The sequence below is a fragment of the Carassius auratus genome, chromosome 29 (assembly GCF_003368295.1).
Source record: "Carassius auratus strain Wakin chromosome 29, ASM336829v1, whole genome shotgun sequence".
Lineage (NCBI taxonomy): Eukaryota > Metazoa > Chordata > Actinopteri > Cypriniformes > Cyprinidae > Carassius > Carassius auratus.
In genome coordinates, this window is record NC_039271.1 from 21,095,495 (window position 1) to 21,111,434 (window position 15,940).

At 37.5% G+C, this 15,940-nt stretch overlaps 1 protein-coding gene across 1 annotated transcript; it reads right to left on the reverse strand.

Annotated features, from left to right (window-relative positions):
* Positions 1-1,009: 1,009 nt before the first annotated feature.
* Positions 1,010-2,894, reverse strand: LOC113048636 (U1 small nuclear ribonucleoprotein C-like). The gene is made up of 3 exons (XM_026210499.1): positions 2,709-2,894; positions 2,277-2,446; positions 1,010-2,134 (listed from the first exon to the last, which is right to left on the reverse strand). Exon 3 carries the CDS (start codon positions 2,060-2,062, stop codon positions 1,040-1,042), a length of 1,023 nt encoding a protein of 340 aa, XP_026066284.1. The 5' UTR covers positions 2,063-2,134; positions 2,277-2,446; positions 2,709-2,894; the 3' UTR covers positions 1,010-1,039.
* Positions 2,895-15,940: the final 13,046 nt, after the last annotated feature.

A 15,940-nucleotide genomic window follows, 5' to 3' on the forward strand; every position in this document is an offset into this window, starting at 1 on the left:
CTGGCTAAAATGCTACTTAAGGCTTTTGAGAGATCATTCTCACACCTTAACCTCTCTTCTGTGGCTTGTCAAATGTGTGTCAACTAATGTGGCGCACTTGGCTACGGCACTGGTCCCAAACTCGAGAGGTCGTGGGCTGGAATCCAGGGTGGTTTGTGTTGCTTCTGTTCCAGACACTGGAATTTCTGTGTGTCTTGAATCAGAAATGGTCCTTCTCATCTGATCTTCTAAATTTTGAACTTCTCTTCTTCTGAAATTAGCTGTTTTTTAATGTACCTCACTTTTCTGCTGTACTTGTTCTGCACTACACTTAATGAATATCCTTGTTAAGCATGCAAGTCAGTGCTTGCTCTGTGTTCCTTTTTATATTAAAACAGATCTTCATTATAGTGACTGTGCTGTATGTGAATTCCACTCTCACATTTAAGGGCCTGATGTGGCCCTTCTCATTCTCATACTGTATTCTTTGGCTGCCTCTGACCTCTGGAACCCTTTACTCCATAGTATATACAGAAAAAAGGTAAAATAGGCTTTTCAGCACTAGCGTCCTCTATATCGTATGTAACATTAGAACGCCTTCTGTATTTCACTTTTTTTAGATTTACTGTATAGCAGGATCATTAATAGGATTTAAGAGCCTTCAATAATATTAGTCCCACACCCAGCCCAAGGTAATAAAAAAAACAACTGTATGGCACATTTACTCCAAATAAACATGGAGTTAAGCTAACAAGCCACCAACTTCAATTTACCAAATAAAAGAAAAAATAAGAACCCAGAGTCTCTGAAGGCATAACAGCATAAGTATTAATAGCTGTACCATTTTTTTTTTTTGCTTTAATTGCATCGGTTAAAGATGCTCTCTATTAAAAATGAAAGTTTCAAACCTACATTTAAGTTAAACAAGTGATTGTGATTGTGAAGTCAAACTTAGGAAATGGAACTCAAACAGGCTTTCTTAAAGCAGTATTTAAAGCATAGATCACGTCCTTCACCCCCCCCCCCCAAAAAAAAAAACATCCCTGAAAGACAACTTAAATTATTTTTCTTTAGAGAAAAGAAAATCAAGCCCTTCTGGTTCAGCATCAGACACAATTTTGTACATTGTTGCATTTGGACCAGGGGATGCACAGCTACTTGGACCAGGGAAGGCGGCAGTACTTGAACCAGGGAAGGCAGCAGCAGTACTTGGACCAGGGAAGGCGGCAGTACTTGGACCATGGAAGGCAGCAGAAGTACTTGGACCAGGGAAGGCGGCAGTACTTGGACCATGGAAGGCAGCAGAAGTACTTGGACCAGGGAAGGCGGCAGTACTTGGACCAGGGAAGGCGGCAGTACTTGGACCATGGAAGGCAGCAGAAGTACTTGGACCAGGGAAGGCAGCAGAAGTACTTGGACCAGGGAAGGCGGCAGTACTTGGACCAGGGAAGGGGGCAGTACTTGGACCAGGGAAGGCAGCAGTACTTGGACCAGGGAAGGCAGCAGTACTTTCACTAACGTCAACAAACTCTGCCTTAACAAGTACACGGCCCATCATTTGGACCCTAAGCCGGTCATGACTTAAGACTTTGGTTGCCAGGTCATCGGTTGTATCTCTGAATTTTTCAGACAAATTTAAGACCTCACGGAGATGGCCATCATCTATTATGATCTTCTTGTGAACTCCATTTACCTCAATTGATACATGGCCATTTAAATTGGACCTGCATTTTGTAAAACGACAACAATTGTCACATTTAATGCAACGATTCATAAGAGTGGTTGTGTTTACTGCATCCATTTTGTGCAGTTTTGGACATAAGTGACTAACTTTGATTTCAGTGTCAACTATGTCTCCCTCAATGGTGATAATGGCATGTTCATCGCTCTGAAAGCAGTTACCCAAGTCAGGCAGAACCTTGATCTCAGTCTGCAAAGTGCTCGAAATGCATGGCTTCATGTCAAACTGCCGGACCGACACGTTCTGTAACTCGTACCACTTTCCAACATCAACCTGGCTATCACCCCACACGCTTAAAGCCATGCTGGAAGTCTTGTCAGCTACTTGATAGGTCTTCCTCATTACTTGCTTGTGACTTCGAGTCAGGGTCTGCTTCTCAAAGCAGAGAGAGAGTATCTTGACTTGGATGGTCACCTGTGACAATTAAAACAGTTTCAAATGCTCATTCCTTAACACAGACCTCAGTAAATTCAGGGATAAACATCATATCCCTTACTTTAACTAACATCTGCAAAACTTTAACATTTTCAGCAAGAAAAAAAAAAGTAAAAGTTACTCTCTGATACTCCCTGACATCACTGGCAATTTCAATTAGGGTTCTGGTTTCACTAGTGGCTCTCAGACCATCATCAAAAGCAAATGACAACTGTTGGATGATTGAAATCGTCTTTTCCTGAATGTTGAAATGATGGCTTCAATGTGATTCCAGTTAGTTTCACAGGACTCCTGTAAGTAGGAAAAAAAACCTCAAGTTTCAATTTCACTTGACAACCATTATAAATGAATAAATTCTACAGTAACACTTTAAAGTCTGTCATGTCAGAGACAATGTTAATGCTAATTCTTGACAAATTAGAACTGCTATGCTGCTGAAGAACAGGTATCCATTAGTTACAGCCAATACATACACATACTACTGGGAGCAAGAATGACATCCTGTGGTCTTAAAACAGCATGTATTAGTATGTATGTATACACTAATAAACACCTGTGTCTGATTGCAGTAACTGGCGTGGAGAGATCGGATAAAAAGCCACCGGAGAACGGCAAGGTGGAAAAACAGACTGGACTGAGAGCTTGTGCATGCTTCTCCCAATAGCAGCAGGATGAACCACGCCCCTCACTAAAGCTTAATAGTTTAGTTAAAAAGAAAAAATGCTATGCAATGATGCATTAAATCGATGAAAAGTGAGTGTCACTTTTTTTGTTTCAGATAAATGCTGTTCTTTTGAATTTTTTTCCTGAAAAAAAAAAAGCTTTGGTGAGCATGAGATATCTTTTCAAAAACATAAAATATCTTACTGAATTTTGAACAAAAGTGTATAGTTGTGGTTATTAACTGTATGATTCAGTGTTCTTTGTAGATGTAGTCTGACAGGACTCTGGGGTGTAGCAGGCCATTATCATTGAAGAATCTAGGAACATAAGCAATTTGTCACATAGACAACCATATTTAGTGTACAATACCAGTTTTATTACAAGGAACCAAGCTAAAGCAGAGAGTAAAATAAAAAGAAGAAAATAAAGAAAACTATTTCGTAACGTAACAGAATTTGTTTCTAGGTTTTCTTATTTAATATAGCTTACTTGTGGATGTCAAAGCCTTCTTAAAAATTTAAGAAGCTTTCCCAGTTCTTCTGCCTTCAGAAATTGCTTAATCTTGGAGCTTCCCCTGTTGCTGAGGTTTTTTTCCTCTCCCGAAAGGCTGAAATCAATAGTTTTTGTCAATATTTGTTTACCATGAGAGATTAAAACACATGATTCAGTTTATTGTCGCGCTGATATAAGTGATGTCACCGATTAACGGTTAACTTAGTTTATATGTTTAACTTTAGGCTAAATAAATGAGCCTATTTCCAGTCACCCATTTAAAATAAATTAATAAAACACAGCAAACCTTTCACAGACCTGTCAAATGCTCTCATCTAATCTTACCGAAATCTTTGAGAACACTAGCAAAAGTCAGTGATTCCCTGCTTGTCAGTTGTGTTGGCGCTCCGTTTCTATGGCAACTCCCTCCGCTCCAGTGTTTGAATGAAACTGGAATGTTCAGCACGCACGCCCATTTAAACACGTCACAGTCACGCAGAATTTACATGAATAAACATTTAAAATTAGAACATAACTTAAATAATTTTATTAAATAATTAATAAATCATCTATTCTTTTTACTAATTTATCACATTATGGGGACCAAATGTAAATATAGTAATTATAGTATAGTAATTTATGATATTGCTAAATTATTTGTTTGTTCCTTTCTTATTACTGACCTATCTTATTACTTGTCTTTAACACTTTGAAATTTATATTAATCTAGTTGTTTTTGCTGTGGTATTTTTTTTAATCACAGGCAATATTCCTCTTGCAGTGTTTTGTAGGCTGCTGATTTTTGCTCATGTTATTCAGCTGCAACAAAATGCTTTGTAAAGATGTTTGACATCTAAAAATTTTTATATTGGATTTTTTATCTTATTGGAATCTAAAATAGGAATCGATAAAATTCAAACAATACCCAAACCTTAGTAAGAAATGTTATGAACATAGATAAAACAACTGCTGATAGTCAATCATATTTACAGTACAAACCTTATCAGTGAACTATGAGGGCAAAAAAACTAAACAGAAACAAAATAATCGTTCATTAATCGTAATCGAGGTAAAATGTTCAATTAATCGAGGTTTTGATTTTAGGCCATAATCGTCCAGCCCTATCTCAAAGTGTACACTGCACAGACGAGAAGCCTTGTTAGGAGTCCAGTTCTGTCGTTTCATGTTGAGCATCCACGGGTCTAGTCTGAGAGGGTCGTGATCACCTAGTGGAAAACTTTACACAGACAAATAGATAGTTACCTCTTTCACAGACTATTTTGCATGTAAACAATTCAATGACTTTAGTATTCAAAAGCTCAGAATAAATGTATTTTGGTGGAGGCCATCACGGTCCTCATTCTGTTTGGGATATTTAAAAAAAAACTTAATTTGGCTTAATGCATTAATTTGGCTCAATGCATTAAGTTTTTCAAAGACCAAACTCAGAAAACATGTTATTAATAAATCATAGCCTACTTATGTACAGACAAGCAGATGAGTCCAGAATACGAACGCAACAAGCATCTGGCGGTTTCCTCCCATAGAAATAACCGTTATAAGGAAAACGCTTAACTTACATGGCTTAATGCATTAAAACAGTGCTTGTCTGTACATAGTATTATTTATTAATCATGTTCTTACTGAGTTTCGTCTTTTAAAACAGTTTTATTTGGTTTAAGTCTAAGTTTTTTCTCATAGTCTAAAGTTAATGGTGTTCAGTGTAAGGAAAACACTTAAAAATTGTCATTAAATATGGGCGTTAAATAACGTTACAGCTAATCACAGTCTGTTTGATTCTGGAGTGTAAAGTTTTAAATCCCGTTATAAAGAATAAATAGATAAATAAATAAAATTACATTACAATATCACTCACCGGAAAAAATGGATCCCAGACTTGGACGGTCTGTTAATACAATTAACCACATAACAAGACATTTTATTTGATAAATTTAAGAAATAATCACGAAAACAAACATAGAATGTTTAAAACAAAGGCAGAAAGACGGCAGAGATGACAAGTTCAGCGGCTGAGGTGACGTGACGGCTAACAGATAGCAACGTCAATCCACCTGTCACTCAAGTGGCCACGCCCTTAATTATGCAGAATTTCAAGGCTTAATATAATTTAAATGGATTTGTTATTAAAAAAAATAAAAAAAAATGGGATTGACTCTCTTTTGCAGCCAGCCTCAAGCGGCCAGTCGATGAATTGCAGTTTAAGTCACTTCCTTACTGGCTTCACTCGAGAGAGCGGGGGGTTGCCGCTCGGTTTCACATTAAGAATTTAAGCACAAAAAAACAAATCTGCCGATAATTTATGGCTGCTAAAACTTAAGGCATGCTGTCAGTACTTGTTTTACATGAATGTATTTTTCGACAATACATTGAGCAGTGTGTAACATTTTACCAGATTTATTCCTACACTTAACTTTTATTTGTTGTCCACAAAGTAATGGTTGCTTAACTAAATGTTTAGTATAGTTTAATATTTGTATAATTCTTTTGCCCTCATGTTTTTTTTTTTTTTTTTTTTTTACTTTTGCTGCTGAATAATCCACTAACCCAGTTTATAACATGTACTATTTTTGTCATAGATTATGATTATCTTTTCATTTGTTATTTTTAACTAAAATTCAGTTGTCTATATTTAGTAGATTGTGTTTAACACACAAAACTGATGATGAGGTAAGCACACAATAGTATAGAAATTCTACATTCATCTAAAAATAAAACTAAGTTGGCAATGGTTTTGAAAAAATAGTATCGTTGCATCCCTACTGACAGGTCACATGATCAGCCACTGGAGGGTCACATGATTGAACCCCTACTTGCTGATCCAGACACAGAAGATTTAGACGAGCATGCCTCAGACGTAGACGAAGTTTGCTCCTTGACCATAGGGACCACATCGTTATTCTGAATGTGGATTTTCAGAAAACCACATTCTATCAAATGCTCTTCCATGTCTTGAGCCTCCTGCAGCAGATGAGTGAGGTCACAGTTCAGTAAATACCTGTGCAGTACAGAATTGTTCATACACACATTAAGTTCTCCAGAATCACAGAGCACAGTCACATTAGCGATGGCACTGGCCGTGTACATTCCCTTCTTCTGTAACATGTTGTACTTCATGCATCTATGAAATAACTTCTTCAGGTCAAACTCCATTTCAGTACACCTGCAGTTCCCACACGTACGGGACACAGTCACCTCCGCTCTGGTTATTTCAGCACACACAGAAATAACTGGATCCTCTCTGACGTCACAGGGAACAATTGCACCAAGACCTGACAAAGGTCTAACCTCCTCAATACTTGTTTGACGTGTGGTTGCTACAAAAAACTCACCATGAAACTCCTGGGTGCTCAAATTTGAGAATTTATAAGACTTCCCAAATAAAACCACACCAATTTGAGATTCCCACAATTGCAGCCGAATTGTTCCACTAGCGTCCTGGAATATCACCCTCTGTGTCTCTAGTTGTCTGCTCTGGAACTCCACATTGTCCCAGCCCTAAAATCTGCCCAGTGACTTCACCAATCTGACAAAATATTAACAAAAACTAGACAAAAAGGTTTGTCAAGAGAAACTTTAGGATTCATCTGTCAACAAATCACAATTAAAAAAGCTACTCAAACTATGGTGAGCTACAAATTATTATTTACTAATTTGTAGTAATGCATTTTATGTTACACTCAATTATTCAATTTTATCAGCGAGCAGATTTTAAAATCATTATAGCAACAATAAGAAGAAAATATTTTAGAAAAGCTAGTATTGCGAGAGGCAGTAATCAGGTGTAGTTAATGAGGAAATTAAATTGCTACATTATGAGACACAATTACCCTGCTCCCTCTAAAATCGACAGAAATGCACATCAAGACAAGGGGGTAAGAAAATGCCCCCTACACAATAAATCTAATACAACCGTCACTTTTGAAGTGAAATATGAAAATAAATTAAACGTGTTGAGGCAGTTGCTCACGTGGCGTACAAGATGACTTTATTCATTTATTCTCAACGTTGAGCTTTACAACGAATCACGCACATCTATGTAGAGGTAATGATCACATAACAAATCAGACGAGTTTAAAATAGTTACTGGTGAAGGAAACAATCAGCTGAAATCAGACGAGTTTAAAATAGTTACTGGTGAAGGAAACAATCAGCTGAAATCAGACGAGTTTAAAATAGTTACTGGTGAAGGAAACGATCAGCTGAAATCAGACGAGTTTAAAATAGTTACTGGTGAAGGAAACAATCAGCTGAAATCAGACGAGTTTAAAATAGTTACTGGTGAAGGAAACAATCAGCTGAAATCAGACGAGTTTAAAATAGTTACTGGTGAAGGAAACGATCAGCTGAAATCAGACGAGTTTAAAATAGTTACTGGTGAAGGAAACAATCAGCTGAAATCAGACGAGTTTAAAATAGTTACTGGTGAAGGAAACAATCAGCTGAAATCAGACGAGTTTAAAATAGTTACTGGTGAAGGAAACGATCAGCTGAAATCAGACGAGTTTAAAATAGTTACTGGTGAAGGAAACAATCAGCTGAAATCAGACGAGTTTAAAATAGTTACTGGTGAAGGAAACGATCAGCTGAAATCAGACGAGTTTAAAATAGTTACTGGTGAAGGAAACAATCAGCTGAAATCAGACGAGTTTAAAATAGTTACTGGTGAAGGAAACGATCAGCTGAAATCAGACGAGTTTAAAATAGTTACTGGTGAAGGAAACAATCAGCTGAAATCAGACGAGTTTAAAATAGTTACTGGTGAAGGAAACGATCAGCTGAAATCAGACGAGTTTAAAATAGTTACTGGTGAAGGAAACAATCAGCTGAAATCGAGGGTGTTTTTTTTCTGAATCCACACCATGTCCTCGGGCACATTGTCTCTCTCTCTGACTGAATACAGTTCAGTTCTCCAGGAAACCTGAAGATACGATGCAAGAAAGATATTCATTTATAATTGTTTTCTGTTTTCCATGCTATTAAATTAATGTCTTGATCTTCTAATGCAGGGGTTCTCAACCTTTTGGAAGCTGGGCCCCCCCAAAGCTGGATCATTGCAGTGCCCACCCCCCACACACACACTCCCCAGACCCCCCCACATTAGATTGCCTAGGGCTATCTATCTATCTATCTATCTATCTATTATTTTTAGGCCCACATTATCATTATTATTATTATTATTATTATCATTATCATCATCAGTAGCAGTACGTAGGCCTATTATCATTACTAGGCTGTTGTTATAATTGGCAGTAGGCCTATCATCATTACTAGGCTATTGCTATATAATTATATGAGGTTACATGCTTTATTGTTGTTATTATAATTATTATTATATTATCAACAGTAGGCCTATTATCATTACTAGGCTATTGATATATAATTATTACATGCTTTACTGTTGTTATTATTATTATTATTATATTATCAACAGTAGGCCTATCATCATTACTAGGCTATTGCTATATAATTATATGAGGTTACATGCTTTATTGTTGTTATTATAATTATTATTATATTATCATCAGTAGGCCTGTTATCATTACTAGGCTTTTTCTATATAATTATATGAGGTTACATGCTTTATTGTTATTATTATTATTATTATTATTATTATCATCAGTAGGCCTATTATCATAACTAGGCTATTGCTATAATTGGGAATTGCTCCAGACCTCTGATATTATGCTTTATTATTATTATTACTAGGCCTAATAGTAGACATCATCTGCATTTTTTACAGAAGCTTGCAGGTAGGTGATGTTAATGTGAGACCTGAGCCTGCTTTGCCTTGCAAAGATCCTCAATTATTGGCTCAATGATTGATAAACATAGCCTCAAATCATCCTCAATTTGTGCACGATTCCGGTATTTCGTTTTGAGTGCAGTCATTTTTGAGTTTCCTGCCTCACACAAATATGTCGACGCAAAAGGAAGGAGAATCTTCAAGGCAATGTCACTGAGTTGAGGGTATATTCCTGCATCAGTGCTGCCCAGAATGACCAAAGAGGACAGGAGCTAAAGAATTCCTTCAGTCTACTGTCACTCTTCAGCTCAATAAGCTGTTCCTGCATATCGATTGATAGCTCGTTTGCTGTGCACACAAACGGATCTCGAACCCACGCAAAAGAGTGATAATCCTCTTTAAAGTATGTTGCAAATTGTTTTCTCATTGCTGACAAGTGCTCAGATATGATTGAAATAGGGAGAAATCGTGTGACGTCATGTGCAAGGAGCGGCCTTGCAAAGACAGGTTGAGGCCATTCAAGCGGTCAAATATATCAACCAAATAGGACAGAGACGCAAGCTACATAGTGTCATCCAGATGCTTCGTCAGATCTTATTTGATTTCTGTCAAAAACCACTTCACCTCCTCTCGCAGCTCATACAACCGCTGTAACCCCGACCCCTGGAGAGCCAACGAACTTGGAACTCGTGCCCTGACCCCATCTCCTGGCAGAGGACCCCAAACAAGCGAGAGTTTAGCGGCCGTGATTTGATGAGATTTATCATTTTCACGGACTGGTTCAGCACGGAGTATATATATATATATATATATATATATATATATATATATATATATATATATATATTTATATATATATACAGTATGTATATATATATATATATATATATATATATATATATATATATATATATATATATATATATGAACGAATAAACGTATAAAATATATATATATATATGAACGAATAAACAAACGTATAAAATATATATATATATATATATATATATATATATATATATGTATAAAAATATGATCTCACGTTTGCAGCCTCTGAAACCTCCGTCCGTCATAAAAATTAATTCAGATGTTTCGATTCTCTGCATTTTCCGCATCAGTAGCAAATATTCTGAGGGGTGTTTTTGGCCATTGAGAGCTACCAAATGACGAATATGAAAAAACGAACACGACAATTTCGGACTCAGTCAGGGTGCAAGGACCTTAAACTTTCGAGGCTTGCGCAGCTTCTCGAGGAGAAATCAAACAAATGAGCATCGTTTTCTAAAGTCTATGAGCGCAGCACACACAAGTAAACTAAATTGACATACTGCAGTTAAATTTCAAAATGTGGTGTTTTTATATTTATAACATTTGAATACAGTTCAGCAACATACATCAAACGACCTGACGACCAAGAGGGCTGACAATTGACCATCACTTAATTTACCATCACCTCGCGATTGAAAATGTGACACTGATATGACAGTTCAACAAACAACTTACATTTTAGACGAAATATTGACTGTTTTGGTCTATTTTAGCAGCGAAAATAGATCCGATGAATCCAAACAAAGATCACAACATAGCATCTCACAGAACCACTCTCAATTGTGTTTTGAATGACTCAGTGTTTTGAACAAATCGTTTGAGTCAAAGATTCAATGACCCATTCACAAACATCTGTCTCATTCTGGATGAATCGGCCGTTTGAACGAATCATTTAAAATGAACGACTCGATGACTCGCTTAATAAAACCGCATCACCTGCATTTGCGCTCACTATCGACAAACCAATCAAATTTGTTCAAAACTTTTTTTTTAAATCAGTCCAAACACATTTTAATTTTTATTCAGGAGTTATGTATATACAAAACTATAAATTTTATGACAGTAGTTTAGTGATAACAAAAAAAATTTTTTCCTCCTATCCTGTAGCCTATTGCGCCCCCCCTGGAGAGTGTTGGCGCGCCCCACCGGTTGAGAACCAGTGATCTAAACAGATTCACACTCAATCGCTTTCGCAATAATGCGTTCAAACAAATGTAATCTTACAGTGCTACATTATCAGCATGCTATCTGATTTTGAAATCTTGAAGTTAATCGATCTGTTTAGATAAAATAACTGACAAAGATGTTATTTTCATCACTAACAAAATTTTCACAGCAGAAAGCAGCAATTAAAGATGTAATGCTTACGATGTTATTAGTTTGGCATGTGATATAGGGAAAAAAAGTTTACACATAGCTTAAGCCACTTTGAAACTCTGCTGTTATTTTTTTAAATTATTATCATTATTTTAAAAACTTTGTTATGAACATAACATTTCAAACATACTGAAATACTTTATTCACTCTGGCGTCCGGTGTAGACACAGACGGTGACTGCTCTATTTACAAATAAGTTCTATAAGAAAAAAAAAATCTAAACCAGCGGCGTAAGGAGATGGAAATATAAACTAGAAAAAATATTAACAGGTCCTCTGTCCATGACACTGACTCACTGCTGAGCTGCCAGTTTTAATCTGAGCAGCTCTTAAAGCTGAGTGGATGGTTAAATGCATGATGGGCTAGTATTAAATTAATCATCTTGTTGCAGTTATAAATTTGACTGCTAAATGAATGATGAAGAACTATATTAAAATTTGTTTTGTAAAATTTCTTCGTAATTTGAATATTAATTTAAAAATCGGTTTAAATCATGAATCAGATAAAAAAAAAAAAAAACTGGGATTTTTTTAGGCCATATGATATTAGGCTACCCTACTTTAAAAGCAAGTAAAGAAGGTTCCCTTTAAAATTACTTTAGTTGTCAATTACTAAAGCTTTTTTTTTGTTACATCGTGTGAATGTTGTTGATTATAATGAGAGAACTTGTGTTTAATTGTGAGAACGTTTTATTAATTCTTTAGAGTTTAAAAGATTTAATCGTGCCGGTTTAATTTTATTTGTTTCTTGTTTTAGGCAAATTAGGCCTAAATAATGGGAACGAAATTATACACTGCTTCACATTTAAACATGCAACAATTTCTTAATCAGTTTACATTCAAATGTCTTTTTCCCAATAGGTTATGTCAAAATAAAGGACAGGTAACGAATAACAAAAATGCATGTTGTTTTATTAAAGGAAAAAATATATTTATATTTAAAATATAAATTAAAATATAGGCATAATATATTAAAATATTGACATTTTGCATATTAATCCATGTAGCCTACCCCCCCTAAAATAGTCTACCACTTTTAATGCTCGGATGCAAAGTAAACCACAATTTCTTTTGAATAATATAACGCATAATTAATATAATATAAATAATACTGCACACCTTTTAAATGTGTCCAATCTAAAATATGTTTTAATACCATGTAGCTTAGAAAATATAAGCACAGACTCTTTCTCGTTCTAAGAAATGCACATTAATTCATAAATACCAAACTTTTATCTGTGAATATTAAATATTAAATATATAAAATATTTAAACTATAGTGTTTTTCTTTCATTTTCCGTGACTGAAGCAGTCAAATGTAACACGTCAGCGAGGCAAAACTGACGTCTATTTGTGAAAATGTGCTTTGATGCGCTTGTTGGATAACTTGTGGTTAAAGCTCCACTCAGCGGTCAAAAGCTGCAAATGCATTTTATACTGCTGCCGCGGCAGTACCAGGGGCAGTAAAAGAGGCGTTTTCGATGTCTAGTTAGTGTACCTGTCACGGGGTGACTTTGTAAGGGCGGAACGAAAAAACCATGGAGATTGGTTCCGCCCGGACCGTAATCCTCAAACACCGGATGCTTCTGGGAAACCCGGGAAAAGAAATCAGGGGTTTATCGCTCGCAGATGGTTAGATGAACGGCGCGATCGCGGATTGGGCAGTAGGAAGAGCAGGAGGAGGATAAAGAGGGCCTCAGAAACTGCAGAGAGGAGGTCTTTTATTTCAGCCGTTTCGGCGCGTGGGGTGGGGTGTTTGGGCGAGTGTAGCAGGAGGAAGGCGGAGGAGATTGTTGGCTTGGCGAAGATGGGGACAAGGATTCGGCAGAAACAGAAACTGGGCTGAGTATATTGGGATGTCTACTTAACTGTGAAATATTTTATGGACATGTGTAACAAACTTTGAGTGGTTGGAGACAAGAAGACTCACTGGAAGTACCGCCGAAGGAGGCCCGTCCGATGGGTTATGTGACAGCTGGAGGAGTGTCCAAGAGCTGGGAAGCAGAGGAGAAAAAGAGGCCTCGTGTTAATAACGGTGTGAGTACCCTAAACCCTCGTACAGCAACAATAGCCTTTGGAGTGAACTATTTGTGAGCCTTCTTGTGAGTTTGCGGCATAGTGATTGTGCGGCCCCACGGTGGAGGAGGATTGTGGGCGAGCCGGGACCAGTGAGCGAGAGCAAAGATTTGGGGTGTCGTGGCGGTGACGCTTTAACGGAATATTCGTTGCATCAGTCCTCTACGAATTCCAGGACGAGTCTTGAGTCAGATGGGGTTGTGACCCTAAATTCACCAAGAGTGTGTGGAGTGCAGTAGGTGAGTCTCTGTCCGTTGCTGTGAGTGTATGCACTGGAAAATTGCAGTGTGGTGCTGTATTTGTGTCGTCAACAACCACCTTTCAGGCCTGACGAAACCCTGTAAAAGAAGAGAGTGCTGAGGCGGGCTAAGAAAACATCTCAAATCATATGCCGTCGACGACACCTTACCTTTCTTCTCTACATGGCAGTGGTGAGAAACAACTCCAAGTAAAAACAGTGTGGATGTAGTGGAAGTACTATCGTTGAGGAGTTGGTTGCTGTAGGAGGAAATCAGCTGTGTGTGTGTGTATATTCTGCTGTGGAGTTCTTTAAAGGTTCGCCCCCGTCTAGACCTTTTGCCCTGTTGGTTGGGAGAAAGAGGAGGAAAGCGTTCGACTCCCCCAGTGTAACACGCCCCGGAGGAAACGACTTGCCTGTGTGTGGGATACCATCGGAGGCAGTGTTCGGCCCGGAGCAGCAGCAGCTGCTTATTTACATTCCTATCAGCAGTTGGTTGAATCTTCAGAAAAGGAACGCCTGACGTCTTTTCCTCGAGTGTCTGTGAGTTACATTCTCTTCCCGTTTCCCTGCAGATTTACCGTAAGCCTTGTGCCCAAAGCTAAAGCCAGCATATTGTGTAGTACACCCGCCTGTATGTCCAAGTGAAGCCCCAGTTACTTTGATGTACTTACCTTATGCCCAAAGCTAAAGCCAGCATATTGTGTAGTACACCCGCCTGTATGTCCAAGTGAAGCCCCAGTTACTTTGATGTACTTACCTTATGCCCAAAGCTAAAGCCAGCATATTGTGTTGTACACCCGCCTGTATGTCCAAGTGAAGCCCCAGTTACTTTGATGTACTTACCTTATGCCATTGTACGCTCCACTTTCATCGGGACGACCGGGAGTTCAAATCCGCTGGGCCGACTCGGAGTTGCCGCGAGCAGCAGCAGGTATCCACCGTGCATTCAAATTTCAAATACTTACCACTTGTGTTTGTCACGTCCAGGAAAGGAGGGGGGCCCTGGACAGTCGCCCTGTAAGCCAGAATAAGGGACACCGGTGAATAAGCTGATTGTGGATATCGCCCAAAGGAAAAAGGAGTGAAAGGCTCACCAGAGATCTCCCGTGACGGAGCTTGAGAGACCCGAGACTGTTGTTCCCCAATCGGAGAATTGGATTTTAGCTTCCCTTCCCCCTTCCACAATAACATTTTTTTTGTAATTTAATAAAGTGGTTTTAATATTTAATTACTGGTTTCCTTGTGTGTCTGGTCATTGGGGTGTTCTTGGGACCTCCTTGAGGTGGAAACAAGGAAGGGGCGTGACCCACGACACCTGTGGTCCGCTCCGACCTGTGACATACCTTTCTGGACATGGACAGTATACCGTACACACAGTTTCAATAGAGGGACTGAGACCTCTCGGACTGAATCTAAAATATCTTAAACTGTGTTCTGAAGATAAATGGAGGTCTTACGGGTTTGGAACAAAATGAGGGTGAGTTATTAATGACATAATTTTGCTTTGGGTGAACTAACCCTTTAAGACCAAGGGTTAAAGTGGCCCTATAATGCCATTTCAAGGTTGCTAATATTGTGTTATGAGTCTCTTAAAACAGGTTTACATGCATGCATTTGTTTAAAAAAAAAAAATAATAATAATTTGACCTAATTTCTAGATGATTCGTAAATGACTTGTGTGAAGCATTTCAAGGAATCAGTCTCTCAAAACCTCTCATTTCCACGAGCACTGCTGTGATTGGTCAGATGGCACAGTCCTTTGTGGTTAGTCCAGAGTCGTGTGTTATTTTGTGACGTAAAGCCGTAACAGAAAAAGATGTGAATTTCTGATGACTGGTTTAGGCGATTTTTTTTTTTTTTTTTAAGGACAACTTTATCTATCATGCACGGTCAGCTTCACAACTTTGCAGATAGTTTATGTTCACATACAGCTACATGACACACTGCATGAAAGGTAATATTCGAAAAGGCATAATGGGGCACTTTAGTGTGAGTAATTGAGACCTATACTGTTCATTATTGTATGTAACTTGTTTGCAGCACAACATTTGTTTTAATATTTATCATTCTTATACAATATAATTTGTATTGTTATTTAATATGTGTGTGCAGACACCATAAAATTAATTTGACAAGAAGAAATATAAAAAAAAAACAAATTTGTAACTTTATTTTTGGATATGTAATTGAATTCACAACTAAGAGATAAACTAAATAGTACTGTACTGAGTAATACAATGAATGGAGGTTAAATAAAAAAAAGAATATAGTAAAAAAAAAAGGTTATCGTAAAAATAAAAATAAATTTTAGTAAATAATTTGTGTATGGACTTAATACTGACAAT

Bases quoted from the DNA above. Each gene is read 5' to 3' on its own strand.
- LOC113048636 (XM_026210499.1), bottom strand. From the start codon at position 2,062: ATGAGGAAGACCTATCAAGTAGCTGACAAGACTTCCAGCATGGCTTTA.